General features: G+C 58.9%; 3 protein-coding genes across 4 annotated transcripts in view; 2 read left to right on the top strand and 1 right to left on the bottom strand.

Annotated features, from left to right (window-relative positions):
- Positions 1–10,687, top strand: part of MYRF (myelin regulatory factor) — a 51,972-nt gene extending 41,285 nt beyond the window's left edge. Inside the window, exons 12-27 of the mRNA XM_069108521.1 lie at positions 1,143–1,343; positions 1,470–1,578; positions 2,019–2,128; positions 2,566–2,726; positions 2,805–2,877; positions 3,071–3,159; positions 3,510–3,578; positions 4,069–4,149; positions 4,529–4,611; positions 4,968–5,126; positions 5,210–5,461; positions 5,673–5,760; positions 5,878–5,952; positions 6,057–6,162; positions 8,066–8,140; positions 8,452–10,687. Coding sequence (XP_068964622.1) covers positions 1,143–1,343; positions 1,470–1,578; positions 2,019–2,128; positions 2,566–2,726; positions 2,805–2,877; positions 3,071–3,159; positions 3,510–3,578; positions 4,069–4,149; positions 4,529–4,611; positions 4,968–5,126; positions 5,210–5,461; positions 5,673–5,760; positions 5,878–5,952; positions 6,057–6,162; positions 8,066–8,140; positions 8,452–8,532 — 1,812 coding nt within the window. The 3' untranslated portion in view covers positions 8,533–10,687. The remainder of the gene's footprint in view (positions 1–1,142; positions 1,344–1,469; positions 1,579–2,018; positions 2,129–2,565; positions 2,727–2,804; positions 2,878–3,070; positions 3,160–3,509; positions 3,579–4,068; positions 4,150–4,528; positions 4,612–4,967; positions 5,127–5,209; positions 5,462–5,672; positions 5,761–5,877; positions 5,953–6,056; positions 6,163–8,065; positions 8,141–8,451) is intronic.
- The window catches only part of FEN1 (flap structure-specific endonuclease 1), a 129,382-nt gene extending 112,580 nt beyond the window's left edge, over positions 1–16,802 (top strand). Inside the window, exons 2-3 of the mRNA XM_069108527.1 lie at positions 14,181–14,274; positions 15,326–16,802. Of these exons, the coding sequence (XP_068964628.1) occupies positions 15,340–16,482 (1,143 nt within the window). The 5' untranslated portion in view covers positions 14,181–14,274; positions 15,326–15,339 and the 3' untranslated portion in view covers positions 16,483–16,802. The remainder of the gene's footprint in view (positions 1–14,180; positions 14,275–15,325) is intronic.
- Positions 13,019–19,578, bottom strand: part of TMEM258 (transmembrane protein 258) — a 428,372-nt gene continuing 421,812 nt past the window's right edge. Inside the window, exons 2-5 of one of the 2 annotated variants that reach the window (XM_069108529.1) lie at positions 13,960–14,014; positions 13,447–13,556; positions 13,212–13,349; positions 13,019–13,107 (exon numbers count right to left, since the gene is read on the bottom strand). In XM_069108529.1, coding sequence (XP_068964630.1) covers positions 13,223–13,349; positions 13,447–13,556; positions 13,960–13,962 — 240 coding nt within the window. In that variant the 5' untranslated portion in view covers positions 13,963–14,014 and the 3' untranslated portion in view covers positions 13,019–13,107; positions 13,212–13,222. Of the gene's footprint in view, positions 13,108–13,211; positions 13,350–13,446; positions 13,557–13,959; positions 14,034–19,578 lie in introns of those variants that run through there. The other variant, XM_069108530.1, reaches the window with a different exon arrangement.

Below are 19,578 nucleotides of genomic sequence, written 5' to 3'. Positions count from 1 at the left end.
CTTCCCTAATTCTCTGGAGACAAAATTTGAATTCTTTAAGAGGAAATTTTGTTTTAGAAGGTGAAAGCAAAGTTTTAACAAAGCCCGACAGTTGGAGGAGTTTCTGGAGCACACACCCTTTTCCCCGTTTTTCCAAGGCCTTGGCCCCATTTGTCTGGCTGGCCCAAGTCCCAGAGCCCCCCTCTTCTGCAGCCCAGCTGCAGTGGATGGTCAGCCCCAGGGAGCCCTTCACACTTGGGCCTGAGCTCTGTTGGCCTGCTGTTTGCCTGGCTGGCCCCCTTTTCATCTCACTGACGCAGCCTGGCTGTGCTGGCACTTTGCAGACTCTAGCCAGGGGGACCCCAGCTGGGCCTCTTGTCCACTGGATGGGGAATCCCTGCTCTAGGGGCCCTTAGGACTCCTGCCTGCCCCGCAGGCGGCCATGCCACTCCAGCCTGGAAATAACCACTTAACTCTTTGTCCTGGAGGCTGCCCTCCCTAGAATTCTTCCCTCCCACCCTTGCCTCCTGGCTTGGTGGGTCTGCTCAGTGTCCACAGGCAGCATTTATTAAGCTCTTACTGTATGCCAAACACAGCCCTGTGCTGGAGATACAAAGACAGGAAAAAACACAGAGAGCCCCTGCCCCAAGAAGCCCTTCTGATGGGGTAGGGAGCAGGGAGAGCTGTACAGAGGAAAGGGCCAGGGACAGCAGCCTGGGGTGTCCGTGTGGGGTACAGAGGAGGAACGTCAGGAGAGGGAAGTGTCCCCCAAACCCTGAGGGCAGAAAACCTCCCAGAGAAGGGGGTCAGAGGCGGAGGATGAAGAAGAGGCCATGAGGTGGGGGGCAGCTGGGAAGTGCTTGGCAGCTTTGGGGAGAGAAGGTTCTGTGAAGGGATGAGAGTGGGGGCCATGAGCCGAGTCAGGCTTTTTGAGGGGAGGGGGCTGCAGGGTGGTGGCCGATAGGGGGGTCTTTTAAAATGGAGGACACTTGTATGGGGTCATGAGAGAGAAGGGGGCAGCGACGGAGGGGAATCCCCTAGAGAGGAGAGGGGAGATGGGGTCCTGTAGAGGGGCTGGCCTTGATAAGAAGGGACACCTGAGGGAAGGGAAGGAGAGGAAGCTTGGGGCTGGAGTAAAGAGGCTTGTCCCTTCCCACCCCCAGGCCTCAAACCCGGGCCAGTTTGAGAGTGACAGCGACGTCCTGTGGCAGCGGGCCCAGCTGCCCGACACGGTCTTCCACCACGGCCGCGTGGGCATCAACACGGACCGGCCGGACGAAGCTCTGGTCGTCCACGGCAACGTGAAGGTGATGGGCTCCCTCATGCACCCATCAGACATCCGGGCCAAGGAGCACGTCCAGGAGGTGAGACCCGCGGCCCTCGGCCGCCTGGCAGCCTGGCCAGCGGGGCTCTCTGCTCAGAGGTCTCCCGCTCGGCATCTGGGCGGGTCAGAGAAGTGTGGGTGCTCAGCGCCCTGCTGCCCCCTCCAGGTGGACACGACCGAGCAGCTGAAAAGGATTTCCCGGATGCGGCTGGTCCACTACAGCTACAAGCCAGAGTTTGCTGCCAGCGTGGGCATTGAGACCTCCCCTGAGACTGGTACGGAGCCAGCCTGGGATGGGGCTGGGGGGGGCAGTGCGGAGCAGAGCACTCACCTCAGGGTCACGGGGCCTGGCTTCAACTCCTGGCGCTTCTGCTTACTGCCAGTGTGACCTTGGGCAAGTCTCAGTTTACCCATCTGTCAGACAAGAGGACTAGCCAGCCTCTGAGGGCTTTTCCAGCGTAAAGCTCCGTCGTCTGTGACCTTGGGAGGATCACCTGTCTGAGCCCCAGTTTCCTTTTCTGTGAAACGGCCTCCAAGGGCTTGTCCAGCTCAGATCTCTGCTCCTGCCCTTGGCCACTCCCTGCGTTTCCTGTAGATCTTCCCCTGCAGCCCTATCACCAGCATTGTCCCGTGAGATGCTGGTGGAGAGCCCACCACAGGGCCTGGCACATGGCTCCCTCCCAGACCACACAGCTCAGGATTCTCCCTTGTGCAGGAGTCATTGCCCAGGAGGTGAAGGAAATCCTCCCAGAAGCTGTGAAGGACACTGGAGACGTGGTCTTTGCCAATGGGAAGACCATCGAGAACTTCCTGGTGGTGAACAAGGTCAGTGGCTGCCCAGGCTGGAGGAGGGGAGAGAGCTGGAGCCGGCACCTGGGTACAGCTTGGGCAGCAGCTGCCTTGGCTGGCAAGCCCTCCCTCCCGGGCATGGGCCTGGCCCTGCTCCCGCAGGCAGATGCTGGGCCAGGGAGTCCTCAGGCCTGTGGGCTAGAGAAGTGCTCCCACGACCTAGGAAATGGAATTATAGACTCTAAGGGCACCTAGAACACAGAAAGTCAGAGCTGGGAGTGTCTGAGATCTCATGGTGGCCAACCCCCTCATTTTACAGTGAGGAAACTAAGAGACAGAGTTAGGGGACATGACCGGTCAATGACAGAGCTGTGGCCACCCTTAGCGCCAGAGGGAGGGCATTGGGGCTGAGCATTGGCCAGGGTGCTGCTCGCCTCCCTGGTATGCATGGGTTTCCGCATGTCTCTGGGCAGGAGCGCATCTTCATGGAGAATGTGGGGGCCGTCAAAGAGCTCTGCAAGCTGACGGACAACCTGGAGACACGCATTGATGAGCTGGAGCGTTGGAGCCATAAGCTGGCCAAGCTGCGCCGGCTGGACAGCATGAAGTCCACAGGCAGCTCAGGGGCCTTCAGGTGGGCCTCTTCACTCTGGGGGGCTGGGAGTGGGGCTGTCCTCAGCAGGCTCCCCCTGACCTAGCCCCTCTCCCACAGCCAAGCAGACAGCCAGTTCAGCAGAGCGGGGAGCGGCCCCCACAAGAAGCGGCCCCCTAAGATGGCCAGCAAGGTGAAGGGCCTGGGGGGGACCCAGGGACCTTCCACACCCCCTCCTCGCCAGCCTCTTTCCCCTGAGGGCCCCAGCCCCCTTGGACTCTGCCAGTCTGTCCTTCCCATCCCCTGTCCCATGTTCTCCTTTCTCCTTGGGGTCACCCTCCTCTAGGATCCTCATTTCTCTGGGTCTCTGTGCCTTTCCCCTCCAGTCTCCCTCAGTGGTCCCAGACCAGGCCTGCATCAGCCAGCGCTTCCTGCAAGGGACCATCATCGCCCTGGTGGTGGTCATGGCCTTCAGGTGACGGCCCCCTCCCTGCCAAAAGCGACCAGCAGGGGTGTTCTGGGATGGACAGCGTCCCCACATGTGACCGCAGCCAGCACCAGCCCATGACCGGGGAGGCTGGGTGGCGGGCCTGGCCCTGATCTGGGGAGTGGGCCCGACTCTGACCTTCCCATCCCAGGGTTTCTGAAGGTGGCTCCACCACAGTGGCCTCCCTGGAGGGAGCTCTCCTGCTCACAGCCTTCACTAGCCTGAGAGGGAGGGGGGATCACTCAGAGTCTTGGAAGGTCCTAGTCTGGGAAGTGAGGACTGGCTGGTGGGAGGCTCCAGTGACTGATGGCTCTTCTCCCCGCCTCTCTGCCCACCAGTGTGGTGTCCATGTCTACACTGTATGTGCTGAGCCTTCGGAATGAGGAAGATCTTGTGGACATGGACGGGTGCGTCCCCTTGGGGCCTGAAGCCATTCTCACTGGGTCCTTGATCCCTAAGCCTCCTAACTTGGGGTCAGGGTAGAATGGGAAGACAGGTCCCATGGGAAGGTGGGGAGGAGGGATGGCCCATGTGGGTGTTGGGCCCCCAGTCGAGTTTGCTGAGAGAAGCTTACAGGGCGGCAGGGAGGGGCAGGGGTGGCCTGCCATGGCAGCCCGACCACAGCCAGCTTTTCCTTGGCAGATCTCTTGGGGGAATATCATTGATGAGAAGGGGAAACTGAGGCCTGGTGGGAGGAGGGCCGCCCTGGGCTCCATTCTGTCTCCTCTTTCTACATGAAGACCATCCTCCCTACCTCCTCTGGGCCAAGCCCTGGGGCTGTGGGAGGGGGGAGGTCTCTGACTTCTCTCCCCAGCCCGTCTTGGGGGGACTCTGTTGATGTGTGTCTCCTGTTTCTTCTCCTCCTTGGCCTACATCCCCCCCCCCACTTGTTCTTAGCTCTTTCGCTGTGTCTACTTCCTGTCTTCTGGCCCTCCTCCGGCCCCGGGACCCCGGGGGGAGTGTGGCCCTGTGCCCATGGTACGTGACTGCACCTGCCTTTGTTGTATCCCCCGAGCCCCGGCACGCCGGGTACCCCTTCATCCAGCTTCTCCATTTGTCCTCCCAACCCTGTTTCCCACCCCCTTCTTTTGCTCTCCAGCCCAGCTAGGGCAAAGCCCTGGATTCAGATCCTGACTCTGCCCCACCCCCACTTCCTACTTCTGCCATAAAGTCAGAGTTGAATTCAGGGTCTCAAAGGTCCCCTCCAGGCAGTACATCTCCAGCCACCCACTGCTACCTCATCGCCCCCTGACCTCTCCTGTTTTTCCCAATCTTCCCTAACTTGGTGCTGTCCGGTCTTTTCTCTCTCCCACCACTGTTGGGCCATTCAAGCTCAGCCCCTGTGTTCCCATGGCAGGTCAAGTCAGAGCTACGGGACCACTCAACTGCGCCAGTCCCCAGCCTCCAGCAGCCCGCCAGGCCCCCAGCCCTCCCAGCCCGGTGCGTCCCCCCCACTCTAAGGGAAAGGGGAGGAATGGCTGGAGCCCAAGGTCATGTGGGGGCTAGATAACACAGTGGCTGGAGTTGGGAAGCCAGGAGTTCAGATCCAGCCTCAGGCACTTCCTAGCTGTGTCTGAGTCTGACCCTCTGCCTGCCTCAGTGTCTTCACCTGTCTGCCAGGGTTGTTGTAAGTGCCCGGCACACAGCAGGTGCATAGCGTCTACTGAATGAATGAAATCAGAGGTCTGTAAAATGCTCTGCACAGTTCCTGGGGCACAGTAGGGACTCTATAAATATTGTTATCATCGCGCTGGAGGCCAACCTGACTCATGTCTCCTCTTTCCTGCCCTGTCCAGCAGCCGCCACTGGCCTGCCAGACTCTGTCCCCGCCCTCACTGTCCGCCATTTGGACCTGTGCCTCAGTCCTCCCTGTCCTGTCGTCTGCTGCTCCCTGCCCACCCCAAGCCCCTCCTCTGGACAGAGCCCTGCCCCCAGTCCCACTGCCAACCGCTCAGGTATGGATGGAAATGAGAGGGGGAGGGCGAGGCCGACCTAGCCCTTCTTGGGTGCCCTCAGCCCACTTTCTCCCTTTCCACAGGCCCAAGCCAGACCTCACTGCTGCCGGTCACCAGCATCAGAGCCAAGTCTTGGGGCCTTTCAGCCAATGGGATAGCCCACGTCAAGCCCCCCAAGAGCCTGGAGCCCCTGGCCAGCCCCCCCGCCCCTTTTACTGGCATGCAGGGCAAGGCCAAGAACAGCCCCAACCTGTCTATCCCTGCTCGTGCCCGCCGTGGGGCCCCCCTGCCCAGCCCTGCCACACCCCCACCTACCCACCTGGATGGCCGGCTCGGTGAGGATGCAGGCCAGCACCTCCGTTGGTCGAGAGCTGACCACCTGTGTTTCTTCCTTCTCATCCCTCATTTAAGTGACGGGAGGGATTCTTAGTTGCCTTGGGAGCCCCAGGAAGTGGGAGGAAGAGGGGTCCCCAGGGGCTGGCAGCCCTTCCTGCCCTGCCTGGTTGCCTGAGGCCAGCCCTGGCCCTTCCTGCCTTCTCCCTGCAGGTACATGGCCGACCCTAAGCTCTATCCAGGTCCTGGAGAACTCTCTGCCCATCACATCGCAATACTGTACTCCAGGTGATGCCTGCAGGTGAGCAGAGGGGGCAGGGGGCAGACCACCGGGGGCCCCCCAGAGGGATGGCCATCCCAGACTGGGAAAAGGAATGGGGGCAGGAGGCTTACAGGCCAATATTTATCCTCCCTGCAGGCCAGGGAACTTCACCTACCGCATCCCCATCAGCAGCAACACCCCCCTCCACCTCAGCCTGACCCTGCAGATGAAGTATGTTCTTGGGGGTCTGGGGAGGGAGAGGGACTCAGTGGGGGGAGGGGCTTCCAGTCAGGCCTGGGGTTCAACCCTCTTCCTGCCCCCCTGTCTTTCCCCAGCTCCAGTTCCCCTGTCTCGGTGACATTCTGCAGCCTGGTGTCTCAGGAGAACCCATGTGGGGAGGCCAGTTTTCCCCACAGCCTCCATGTCCATGGTGACACCCAGGTAGGGGCTGGCCATGGGGAGCCCCCAAGCAGAGATATGGCAAAGGCAGGGCCAGGGTGGGGGAGGCCTGGGAAGCGAGATGGAGAATGCAGCCATCCCCAGGTTATGGACGAGGAAATTTGGCATCTGGTCCCTCGGCAAGCCTTTCTGAAGCACCTACTGTGTGCCAGGCATTGGGCTAGGCCAGAGGGAGACAAGTGGTCCCCGCCCACAAGAAGTTTCTGTTTTGTAAGAGGAGAAACAGAACAGTATGAGAGTGACTTTGGCAGCTGGAGCAGCTTCATGCAGAGGGTAGTGACTGAGCAGACGTTTGAGTGAAATTTGGGTTTGACTGAAGAGGCTGGGGACGTGAGAGCCTCTGCCAAGTGTAGGACCCTAGGCAAAGACTCAGGGGTGGGAGATGGAGGTGGTGTGTCAGGATGACTTGATGAATGAATGAATGAATGAATGAATGAATGAATGAATGAATGAAAAAGCACTTCCTATGTGAAAAGCACCGGGCCAAGCCCTGGGTAGAAGGAGGCTTCAAAAAGCTCACATTTTGGGATGGCCAGGTAGCACAGCGAGTAAGAGCACCGGCTCCAGTATAGGGATGACCTGGAGATCTAGTCCCGGGCTCAGACACTTAGCACCCACCCAGAAACACCTGGCCATGTAACCTTGAGCAAGTTACTTAACCCCAATTGCTTAGGGGCGGCCAGGTGGCTCAGCGAGTAAGAGCACCGGCTCCAGTGTCAGGATGACCCGGGGATCGAATCCGGGCTCCAATACTTAGCACCACACCCAGAAATAACTGGCCGTGTAACCTTGAGTAAGTTACTTAACCCCGATTGCTTTAAAAAAAAAAAAAACCCTCACATTTTAAGAGAGGTGGTTGTTTTCTGTTGTGTCCGACTCTTAGGGTTAGGTCCCCTTTGGGGTTTTTTTTTCAGGGATACTGGAGTGCTTTACTATTTCCTCCTCATTTTACAGATGAGGAAACTGAGGCAAACAGTGATGTGACTTGCCCAGGGTCACACAGCTAGGAAGTGTCTGAGGCCAGATCTGAACTCCGGGAGAGTTTTCCTGACTTCAGGCCTGGTGTTCTAGCCCCTGAGCCACCTACATGGTCTTGGGCAGATCACTTAACCTTTATCTGCCTCAGTTTCCTCAGTTGTAAAATAGGGATGATACCACCTGCCTCCCAGATTGTTGAGGAATAAATAATACTTGTAAGCACTTAGCTCCATGCCTGCATCTCATAGGCGCTTAATAAATGCTCATTCCCTTTTCCTTCCCTCCTTTGCCCCCATCTTTGCCCTGGCCACCCCCCATGCCAAGGAGGCACTCCGTGGAGCCCCCTTTTCTTGAAGGTCCCGAGCCATGCAGGGAGTGACACACGCCATCCCGTCCCATTTGCCTGGGGTTGGTCTGTGTGCATTCTCTGCACTTTGTGGCAGCCGGGTGGCTTGGCATGTGGTGCTGGGCTTGCAGTCAGGAAGACCTGGATTCTGCCCTCGCTGCTTCCTAGCTCCAGGATTCTCACCTTCCTTTTGCTCATCTATAAAATGGGCAAAGGACAGCCCGGATCTCCCGGGGATATGGTGAGGCTGTCGTGGGCTTGCCGTGCCTCGCAGCTGTGTAGATGCCTCCAAGGTCCTTCCTGGGGATGGCTTCTTTGCTTTGGGTCCCCAGGATGTAGCACAGTGCCAGGCATACAGTGGGTGCTTAATAAATGCTGGCTGGGTTGCCATTGTCACTGCCAGCTCCCAGTCTCCCTTGATCTCCAGTGCATTGGGCTGCCTCAGTGCCCCATATGCTTTCCAGAGACGTGGCTGGGCTGGATGTGTGAGGAGTTAGGCCAGGATCCCAGGGTAGGGGGTTCTTAGGCTGCTCCTCATTCTCTCCACCCCCTTGTCCCCAGGGTACCTCCCACCAGTGGCCTGTGACCATCTTGTCCTTCCAGGACTTTGCGTACCATTTCCGAGTGGCCCTGCTGGTGAGTATGGGTCCCCTTCCCAGCTTACCCTCTACACCTACCTCATCACGCCCAAACACAAACTTGGGGAGTGTTATTATGCAAACTGCAAGGCTCACAAGAGGACCCCCCCCCCGTTCATGAAGGGCTCTGCCCAGGCCTTGGCAGATAGCCCGTGCTTAGTGAATTCTCTTGAGTTGGATTTTCTAACATGGGTGCCAAGGAAGGGTGGGGAAGCCGGCCCCCACAACAGACCTTCTCTGCCTGCTGGTGGGGGCTGGCCAGACCTCGAGGAAGACGAACTCAGCCCCTTCCCCTGCCTTTCCTCCTAGGGTCAGGCCAACTGCAGCTCGGAGGTGTCCCCCCAGGCAGTCACAGATTATTTCTTCCACTTCTACCGGCTGTGTGACTGAGCTGGGCCCCGTGCCCCCTGAGGCCCCCACCTCGAGGACCCCAGGGCCCCTCAGGGCCACTTCTCTTTTCCCACACTGGATGTGACCATGTTACACTGGAGCAGGGTGGGGGGCTGGGGTGACCCTGAAACCCCCCCCCCATCCCTTGGGGCTGCTATCTGCTCGACCCCATCTGACACTGTAGCTCTCAGGGCACACACTGGAATTCCTGCTGCAGAGACTAAAGCTGGGGGGCTGGACCAGACTGGAGAAACTGGAAGCTGGTGTACTGGAATTATTGTCCCTGAAGCCTGTCTGCCTTGCAGCTCTCCCAGAGAAAGGGGAAGGCTGGGAGGCTTTGCCCAGGGCCTGGTGCTCTCCAGCCCCGCTGGAAGCCTGCAGACTTTCCCCAGTTCGGGATGGGCTGGATCAGTCCATGTCAACAGTCCAGATGTGACCATCAGGGGGCCCCATTGGCAAGGTGGCCATGCTTGTGATGGTCACAGCCTCACTTTTCTGACCCCCACATTCAACTCCAGATGATATGCCCAGCCCTTGGGGAGATCTGAGATTTCCTCCTGGCCCAGTCCCTGGCATTGGTCCAGAGTCCTTGCAGGACAGGCTGGGGTTAAGGAGACTATCCAGGGGGTCCCCTGTTACATCTAGGGCAGATGACTGAGCTTTAAGCCTGAAAGGGGTTTCTTGGTCATCAGGAAGCCTGGCCAAGATGGGCCATCTTAGGGCTGGAGGGCCCATGCACCTGGGCTGCCCTCACCCCTTCCTCTTGCCTGCCAGGTGCTGAGCAGAGAGGATTAGGGCAGGGAGGAAGAGTACTGGGAATGCTCCCACTTTACATGAGGCTGACCAGCTGTACTTGACCTGGCCATATTTGAACCCCAAGTACCAGTCACTGCTGTGGTCCAGCGAGTTTTTATTTAGCAGGGGGGAAGAACAGAATGGGGGAGCTGGAGAGGTGGCTGAAGCCTGGGATGCAGTTCATTGTTCCTTGGTTGGGCTGTTAGGAGCCCATTACCCAAATGCACTTGGACTAGGGCAGACCTGGGCATGAGAAAGCATGTGTCCGTCAGGGCTCTGAGGCCTAACCTTTGCCCAGCCTTTAAAGCCTTCCACTGCCAAAGTGGTCCTGGGCCCCCTCCTCTCAGGACCGCTCTCTCCTCCCAGCTGCTGGCCCCTCTGGCCAAGAACCTCCAAGTCAGACGTAGGGGGCACGAATTTACAGGGAACCTGCTACAGTGCTTCCCTCCTGTGCTGGGAGGGGCCTCCACGTGTTCTTATCGAAAACAGGAGGGAAGGGAACACAGCCCCCATTCTGTTTCCTGGGATCCTGGGCCCCACTCTTGGCTAACTGGAAGATTTCACAGCAGGTGCTGCTGCTCAAAAATGCCTTTGCACTTAGGGATCTCAAAGCGCTAATCCCAGGACAGGGTGAAGTTTGGGTGCACATGAGGGAGGCAGGTACCAGCAAGGACCTCTAGTCCCAAGGGGCCTGGTTAGTGTCTCCCAGCACAGGATTGAATCACCTGCCCTTCCCTCTGTCCCTGTGGGGGCAGCCCTGCTTGGTGCCTTAAAACCATTTCCCATCCTGCACCAGAAACGTCTCTCCACTGACCCCAGGAGCGAGACGGCAGCTGTCTTGGTCAGCAGCAGGCTCTGGGCCAGTCTGTAGCGGGGTAGGCATGGGGGGATGACCAAGAGCAGGGACACAGAGGAAGTTCCCAAGGGGGCATTAATTTTAGACCAAAGTTGCCTTATTCCCAAGGGGGAGAGCCCCCCATTCTGGTGCTGGTAGGCCCAGAACTCCCCCCTCCGCCAGCCTGACTCCCAAGTCCCAAGTTTCTTTAGCTACTTCCCTGAATCCCCTGCCCCTGCTGTAAATAGGACCCCTTGGCACTAACTGTCTGCTTGCTCTCACCCCCCCCCCCCCGCAGGCCTCCAGCCATGCCTGCTTCCCTGTGTTAACTGCCCTGTGCCCCACACCCTCCCCTCCCTTCTGATTCATATTTATATTACGCTGTCTGACGGCGGGCCGGGAGTGCCCCCTCACACTCACTCGGTTTCTGTTGGCTTCCCCACCTAGACCGTCCTTTTTTCTGGAGGCAAATATACATATATAAATAAATCTATAAATACTGCTTTGTATCCCAGTTTGAGGCCTCCACTCTTCTTGAAGCCCACTGTGGGACCCCTTCTCACTGATCTCGCCGGAGAATCATCTCATCCAGCTGAGCTCCAGGTGGGGGAGGCCCTGTCCCAGGGCAAGAGCTCCACCCACTTCACCAGACATTACCTATTAGACAAGGCATAGAGATGGCTGCCCTCAAGCATCTGCTAGTCTGTGGGACTGGGAGGCTAATGGGTACAACATGGATAATGTGTTCGAGGAGCAGGGACCCTGGTGTTGCGGGAATGTGAACACCCGCAGGGGGCTTTGCCCAGGGGCAGCCGATGATTCCGTGTCAGGTCACATAGACCCCTGGTGAGGAGCCTACCGTCTGCCAGGGCAGCCCATTCTCTGGCATCACTTGTGGCACTGCCCTTTCTAGCCTCTCAAATAATCCCAGCATATTGAGACCCTTCCCTAACGTGGGCACACCACTCTGGACACTATAGATTATCAAGGTCCTTCCTCAAAGGTGCCTACAATTCAAGCCAGGTGTGAGCTAACCAGGGCTCAGAAGAGCAGCATCAGCCCCTCCCATATCATATCCAATGGAGGGTCCTTTGGGGACTCCCATGGCTGACTCACACAGAGCAAAAAGGCATGGGCCTGAGTCACAGAGAGTCAGTCACATGGAGAGGCCACTGGATGTGGGGAAGAGGGAGGAGTCCAGTTTGGCTGAAAGGGGCAAAGGAGAACAGTGTAAATGAAGCCTGGGGAGGGAGGTCACAGCAGAACTCCCTAGGCTAAAACAGATTTATCCTGGGGATACTAGGGAGCCATGGAAGGTTCTTGAGCAGAAGTGGTCAGATTAATTTATTAGGAGGTGAGATGATGGACTACAGAAGGTAGAGACTACAGGGCTGGCAGATCCAACTGCCTGGGTGCGAGGGGAGGCAGGCCCCAGTTAGGGTGGTAGCCTCATGAATGAAGAGTAGCAGAATGCAGGAAAATCAAGATTTCAGACACTGATAGTATGTGAAGGGTCAGGGCCAAGTGACCAGAAGGCGGCCTTTGGCAGATTCTGTGCCCGCAGATGTCAAACATGGCGGGACAAGGGTTGGCCCTGCAGAGTGCTGGGTCAGTCTTGTGCAGGGGTGGTAATGGAGGCCGGCACAGACGAGATTATGACCAAGCACCAAGGAGTGGGCCCACCAAGGTGACAAAAGTATTTTCCCAAGGCCCAAGTGTGACCATGGCCCTCCTTGACTAAAACCCGGAGTGACATACAAATTCCTTTGCCTTGATTGGCCAGAGGAAAGCCCCCCAAACGTCCTTTCAGGCCTTTCCACATACTGCCCACCCTCTTTCCATGTATCCCTTCCCCCGGACGCCTTTGGGACCCACTTCTGCTGTCTGAGGGCTCTCTGGCAGTGAACCCTTTAACACCTGCCTGCCTCCTCACAGCTGTTAGGGGTCCCCCTTCCACCATGGATCTGGCTTCTGGAGTCTTCAAGAGAATGTCAGCACCCTGTCTTTGTATCCTGGGGTGCCAGGCAAAGAGAGGAAATTTGGTAAAAGCTGTTTGAAGAGGACAAGGTTTGGAATGTTGGGAGAGCCCCAGACTGGGGAAAAAGACAAGAAGCTGGCAAAGGAGGTGGGGAGCTGTCATCTCTGTACAAGAACTGGGGGGAGGCCGTATTTGGGTGCCTTCTTGCACCCAGACAACAATGATCAATGACCTCCTTCTTAAAATGTGGTGCCCCTTGTGGTCTAACTAGGGCAGATGCGCAAATGGGACCAGTCCTTCAGTGGGCCCAGACCCTCAGGCCCCTAGACCGCCAATGTAGCCCCAGAAGGCAATGGTTTCCTCAGCTGCCATGGCAGGCTGCCCACCCACGAGTCCAAAACCCATGGAACACCCAGATCTTTTTCAGACAAATGTGCCCCAGCCCACCCAGGCTTGTGCTCAGGGAGCCAGCCGCCTGCAGCGTATCTGCCCCTCCTGACTCGGTCCTGGGGAGCTGGTGGGGGGCCTAGATGAGGGGCTGTAGCCTGGGGTCCCTCAACTATTTTTTTATACAGTGTTTCAATCACCACATCTGCAGACACTTGGCTTCCTTTGCCATCCTCTTTACCACGACCCTGAGCAGGGCCCTGGGCATCCCCAGACGTCCTGCCCTGGGGCCCAGGCTCACTAACTGTGATCACCATTATAGCTAGCCTTCCTACTAAGTGCTGGGCACAGCACTGGGCCTTCTGTTACTGTCTCAGCTGATCCTCCCGAGCCTAATGTCCCCGAGGAAACGGTAATGTGGGCAGGCTGGGGCTGGCACCCAGCTGTGAGACACCGCCCCCCCCCCCCCCATGGTCACGGAGAGCTTCATCTACAAAGGCAAACACTCCTTTTATTACAGGTATAGGGACGGGACAAAGACTGGGGAACCGAACTGGACCGGACCGCGTGCAGGCAGAACCTGAAAGGGAAGGGGGCAGGTGAGGAGGGGGCCGGCCACCCCAACCCCCACCTGCTTTTACACCCCGGGACGGCACGGGAGGGGAGCGGCGCCCAGGCTCTCACCGCGGGGGGCCTCACACGTAGATGCCGACCCAGAGCAGCAGGAAGAGGACCCCGAAGCCCATGAAGAGCGAGGCCACGAGCGAGATGAGCAGCTCTTTGTAGATGTCGCGCGTGTACTTGGTGGACGTCACCTCGTAGCTGGCGCGTGGCGTGGGTCAAGGAGCCTGAGCGGGTGAGCGCGCCTCTCCCCCCCCCCCCGCCCTCCCCCCTCCCCACGGACCCCCGGGGCGGATACACGAAGAACCAGGCGGTGAAGAACATGCCGATGGCCAGCAGCACCACGGTGAGATGTGGGAACACGGCCGGGTTCACCGGGCTCGTGTACCTGCTCATGGCCTCCAGCTCCTGCGCAAACACACGGCGTGCACCCATGAGGCACCGCCTGCATGCCGGGCCTCCCCCGCTGGGGCTGCGGGTGCCCGTCATCCCCGGCTAACGTGGGCTGGCAAGTCCTGAGTGCAAATCCGACCTAAGGCACTCCCTAGCTGGGCGATCCCGGGGGGGAGGGGTCTGAACCTGTCTGCCTCAGTCTCCCCATCTGTGAAATGGGGACCCTAAAGCCAGCGGGGGTGGGGGGGGAGGCGGGGAATCCAGGGAGGGATCCTGGAAGCGGCGGAGGAGGAAGCCAATGCCTCGCTTTCTACGTGGGGATACTGAGGCTCGGGAAAGCCAAGCGGCGTCGCCCGACGCTTGGAGGGCCTCAGTTTCCCGGCCTGCTGGGCCAGGGTCTCCCCGCCGCCCCTCTCACCATCCTGCAGGCAACCGCGTTCTTCGTCGGAATCCAAGACCGGAAGGACACGTCTGTCGAGACCGGAAGCTGGAGCGGGGGCGGAAGCGGAAAAGGCGCCTGAGCCGTTGCCCGCGCGGAGCATCATGGGCCTCGTAGTCCCACGGGCCGCCCTCGGAACAAAGTGTTGGAGAGCGTGGACTACAAATCCCGGCATGCCGCGCGCGGCGGGAGGCCCACGTGACAGGAGCGCGGGCTTTGGAAGGCGCCGGCGGCCCGCTCTGTAGGAGCTGCGGAGCGAGAGGGCGCGCAGCCCCGCGACCCCAACGGACACCGGTGAGTGTCCGGCCGCTCACTCGGCCCCGGCCAGTCGCTGCCCCGGGGGGACTCTGAGGCTGCGGGAGGGGGACGAGGGCCCCAGGGGATCCCCCAGCTCCGCCTCCGCTCGTGCAAGTGAAAACCTCCCCTCCCCCCTTTGCACAAAAGAGCCGGAAAGCGGAGCCTGGGGAAAGGAGCCAACAAGCCTTTATTAAGCGCCTGGGCGTTGCAGGCGCCGTGCTAGGACTCAGGGAAGGGGATAGGGTCCAGGGGCACGGGATCCCCACGACCACCGCGGGAGGTGGGGGTTTGACCCCCTTTTACAGGCGGGCAGCAGGGAAGTGACTTGCCCAGGGTCCCACAGCATGGGTGTGTCTGGACGGGAGCTAGTGGGGAAAGGGAGGCAGGGGTCGCCCCCCTGCCTGCATGGGGTTCACATCCTGCCTCACACGCTCCTTAGCCGGGTGACCCTGTGCAAGGCTGCCTGCCTCCATTTCCTCGTCTGTAAAATGGGGGTGAAAAGGGCGCTCCGACTCCCCGGGAGCAGACGCGTGATGTTTGTGAAGCGCATGCGGCAGGCGCGCCGTAGATGGGCTTTGTGAGAGGTGGGCTGGAGCCTCTGGCGGAGGCAGGGCAGTGTCAGAAGCAGGGGGGGCCAAGGGAGCTGCCGGAGTGCGGAGGCTGAGGCAGGGAGCTCGGGGCGGGGCGCTACAGCCCCACCTCCCCCTCCTCGGGCCCCCACATCTGGGCTCCGGCCGCCCCGCGGGGCCTCCCGGGGCTTCTCTGGAGGGGCCTTTGGCACTGGGACCCCCGAGGAGAGCTTCCCTCCTGCTGTGTGGGGCGCGGGCACCTCGGAGGCCAGGGCACTAGATGTGATCAGAAAAGCAGCAGAATGTTCACACTTAGGGACTCCCCGGCTCACTTTACAGATGAGGAAACTGAGGCCACACTTGAGCTCAGCTCCTCCTGACTCCAGGCCCAGCGCCCATGCCCCGGGGGGGCCGGAGAGCGGAGGTCAGTGGAGCCCCCCAGGGCGTGGGTCCTGACCTCCCTCTCCTCCCTCTCTCAGGTGCCCCCAGCGCCATGGGAATCCACGGCTTGGCCAAGCTGATCGCCGACGTGGCGCCCAGCGCCATTCGGGAGAATGACATCAAGAGCTACTTTGGGCGCAAGGTGGCCATCGATGCCTCCATGAGCATCTACCAGTTCCTGATCGCGGTGCGGCAGGGCGGAGACGTGCTCCAGAATGAGGAGGGCGAGGCCACCAGCCACCTGATGGGCATGTTCTACCGCACCATCCGCATGGTGGAGAATGGCATCAAGCCCGTGTACGTCTTCGACGGCAAGCCACCCCAGCTCAAGTCCGGGGAGCTGGCTAGGCGCGGTGAGCGGCGGGCAGAGGCCGAGAAGCAGCTGCAGCAGGCGCAGGAGGCGGGCGCCGAGGAGGAGGTGGAGAGGTTCACCAAGCGCCTGGTGAAGGTCACCAAGCAGCACAATGAAGAGTGCAAGCGGCTGCTGCGCCTGATGGGCATCCCCTGCCTGGAGGCGCCCAGCGAGGCGGAGGCTAGCTGCGCTGCCCTGGCCAAGGCCGGCAAGGTCTACGCCGCCGCCACCGAGGACATGGACTGCCTGACCTTCGGCAGCCCCGTGCTGGTGCGCCACCTGACGGCCAGCGAGGCCAAGAAGCTGCCCATCCAGGAGTTCCACCTGAGCCGCGTGCTGCAGGGGCTGGGCCTCACACACGAGCAGTTTGTGGACCTGTGCATCCTGCTGGGCAGCGACTACTGCGAGAGCATCCGCGGCATCGGGCCCAAGCGCGCCATGGACCTCATCCAACAGCACAAGAGCATCGAGGAGATCGTGCGGCGGCTGGACCCCAGCAAGTACCCGGTGCCCGACAACTGGCTGCACAAGGAGGCCCAGCGCCTCTTCCTGGAGCCCGAGGTGCTGGACGCCGACGCCGTGGACCTCCGGTGGAGCGAGCCCGACGAGGAGGGCCTGGTCCAGTTCATGTGCAGCGAGAAGCAGTTCAACGAGGACCGCATCCGCAATGGGGTCAAGAGGCTGAGCAAGAGCCGCCAGGGCAGCACGCAGGGCCGGCTGGACGACTTCTTCAAGGTCACGGGCTGTCTCACGTCAGCCAAACGGAAGGGGCCGGAGCCCAAGGGGGCTGCCAAGAAGAAAGCAAAGTCTGCCACAGCGGGCAAGTTCAAAAGGGGGAAATAAAGCCTGCCCTGCCCCTCCATGGAAGTTACCTCGTCTGACATGGGTCAGCTCACTGGGGGTCCAGCTTGAGGTTGTGGGTGGGGCAGCCAGGGCAGGCTCTCAAGCTCTCAGCACTAGCTCGGCAGTGGGCCTGATGCCAGGCCATCGGGCCTGCCAAGAGGATTTAAAAGTGCCCCATCCCAGGAAGTCTGGGATGAGGCAGAAACTGCCACCTTTGTCCTTGTTCTCCTGGCCTGAGACTCTCCCTGGCCTGGGTCTAGCTGTTTTCATGTTTGCTTAAGCTTCTTAGAAAAAGTTAATAAAGTTGTGAGATGCTACAAGGGAGGTCTCTGAAAGCCGTTCCTGCAGCAAGCCTGACAAGGGTCGGGGCCTCTGCTCTGCTAGCCCTGGGTGAAAGTGAGGGATACTGGAGAGTGACCACAAGGTGGCACCATCCCCTATGAAATAGCCTCGGTGGCCCCGCCCTCCTGGACTCCTTTGTGGCGGTGCTGGAGGCCTTGAGAGGGCTGCCCTCATCCCACCTGCTGTTCCTACCACTGCATCTGGGCAGTTGATGGGGGGGAGGGGGGGGGGAGTGTCTCCTGAGCCTAGTTAATTTTTCAGCCTGTTTGACAAAGGAATTTGGAAAGTTGTCACTTCCCAGTTTTTTAAACTTAACCTGAGTGGGAGCAGAAGGTATAATTTCTGTCCTTGCTCTGAAGAGGGATGAGATCCTGCCTTCCAAGGGGGTGACCCCCTTTAAAGAAAGCCCAGGTTTAAACCCAGGAGAAAGCAAACCAGTCCCCAGCTACCAGGGTGTTAAATCTGGGAGGCCACCTCCCAGATTCTGCAGAATTGTGGGAGGTGTGGGTGGCATCACATTTGAGCTGACTTCAGGCATGGAATGTAGGCAGTTTGGTGCTTACAAGGCAGGATGGCATGATTAAGCTGTTTACATCACATTTGTGGGTGTGCTTGTTAGAGCTTAGAGGTGACGGGAGGCCATTGGAAGCTGGCAGAGGCCAGTTAGCCACAAGCAGGTCCCCAGGACAGGGAGAGGCCTATGAGCACCTTGTTAAACCAGTCTGAGCCTGGGAAGCACCCAAGGTTGAACCAGGAGTCAATGACGATTCTTGGGAAGCCTCCCTTTGGGCTCGGCCCTGGGGCAGGCATTTTGGCAGTTAGGGGTGTAACCTTTAGGAGCAGTCTTCACCCTTAAGAAGAGTGTTCTTCCCACAGCTAACTGTTCATCCAGGCAGGGAGCCTGCTTGGCAGCCGGGCCCTGGGGCTTTATGCATTCCAAGTAGCATTAGGCTTAGTAAGGCTAAGAAGGCTCAAGTTTCCCTTTCAGTCTGGGAAAGCTTCAAAGCATGCCCAGACTTGGTGGGCACAAGGAAACCTGACTAGAAGTACAAGGACAAAGTTGGGGTGGGGGAACCTGAGGGGGAGAGGAAAGGAGGTCAAGGAGAGCTTGGAGAACAGCCACAGGATTCCCAGGGCTGCCTGGGCACTTCCCCAAGGTCAGTCACCACCCCCCAGGCTCTAGGCCTCTGCCTAGGACTTGGCGTGGTCACAGAAGAACTTGGACCCAAAAAGTGTTAGCTTTATTCATCAGCATCAAGTTCCATCCCTGGGTTTTTACAGCAACATAATTGGCACAGATACTGAACCAGACCTAGCAGAAACACTGCCACCTGATGGGAGCTGGGAGGGTGAGACTGGGGGGAGACTCGGCAGCAAAGGGGTGATTTTGGCGACTCCTCGGAAGCCTGCTCTGGGCCACTTCTCCGGCTGCTCTTTAGTGACCGCAGGGCCAGGCTGGGAATAGGCAAGGCCATGTTGTTTCCATGTATTCTGGGCAGGGCCACACGAGGTACCCACAGACGCGGGTCCCCAGGGCAGCTGAACAAGTCTTGCCCCTTGTCCAGCTAGAATGGTAGCACCAGAGCCCAGGGCATGGGTGGTGGGAAGGGAGAAGTGACCCGCACCTGGGGTCCTGGAATGGGGAGGGGCTGCAGGCTGGACAGGGGGCGGGGGGTGGCAATCATGCATGTTTGTCCCATGACCTCACAAATCACCCTTCCATGGCCCAATCAATTGGTCAGCAAGGACTTATTATGTACCTATCACAATGACATCCTGACTCCACATCTCCCTAATCATCCAGGCCATGCCTGGCTCCATTCCTTCACCCAAGATGGCTTTAGGGACTCCATCCCACTTACTGTTCTTCCTCTGAAGGGAGCCAGCTTACTAAGCACAGCCAGGTTTTAATCCTTCCCCATAATCTACCAGGTAACCAATGGAAGGGGTGGGGAGGGAGATGGAGGCCCAAAACTGTTCTGGACACGGGAGTTGTGGAGAGGAGAGCACCAGCTTGGCTCCCCAATGGCCACCCATCTAGAGAGGAGGCAGTATCTTTGCATCTTCTGTGGCTTTGGCCCCATCTGACTGAGAAGAGTGCATGAATCCTATGCCTAAGGCAACAAAGCCTAAGGTAAATTGGGTTCACAGCAGAATCCAAGCACTGCGGCTGGAGTCCCTGTAATGTTTTCCCTGTGAGAGCTTGGCAGGTGCCTTCCTGTTTTCCATCCTGGCTGGCCACAGTTACATACAACTTGGAGGTGGGAAGATAAGGAGAAACCCTTGGGAGGCCCATTGGTTGACAAGAGATGGGAGAAAGGAAAAGTCTGCCTTTCTGTGGAACACCACAGAGGGCCAGAATAACTCCTGGCTCTGCCTCTCCTGGAGTTCTTTTCTGTAGGGGGAGATAGGGAAAGGCATGGAGGAAAACTGAGGGGTTTGCAGCACATGGAATGGATTTCTTACGAACCACAGCACTGAACACCAAATGTGAAGTGGATGTATCAGCCACAGCTAGAGCCAATTCCTGGAGGGGAAGGAGGCAGATGAGGCTGGGCCAAACATGTCTCCTATTCTCCAAACCCTCCCCAGAGATGTGGGCCCCTCCTGGAGGGGTTAGCTTTGGGGCCGCCCATCTATTCTGGGCCCGTGCCTTGGAACACACTCCTAAGCAAGAGATTAGGACAAACTAAAGAATTCTGGGTTTGAAGGGAGCAGGCCTGAGTTTTCCTCTTCAACCTTCCTTTCCAAAGG

The sequence above is a fragment of the Petaurus breviceps genome, unplaced genomic scaffold (assembly GCF_028583685.1).
Source record: "Petaurus breviceps papuanus isolate PSGF00001 unplaced genomic scaffold, PetGlider_PUasm1.0 90397, whole genome shotgun sequence".
Taxonomy (NCBI): Eukaryota; Metazoa; Chordata; class Mammalia; order Diprotodontia; family Petauridae; genus Petaurus; species Petaurus breviceps.
The sequence above is the reverse complement of the archived record's forward strand: the minus strand, read 5'-3'. Positions and strand labels throughout refer to the sequence as shown.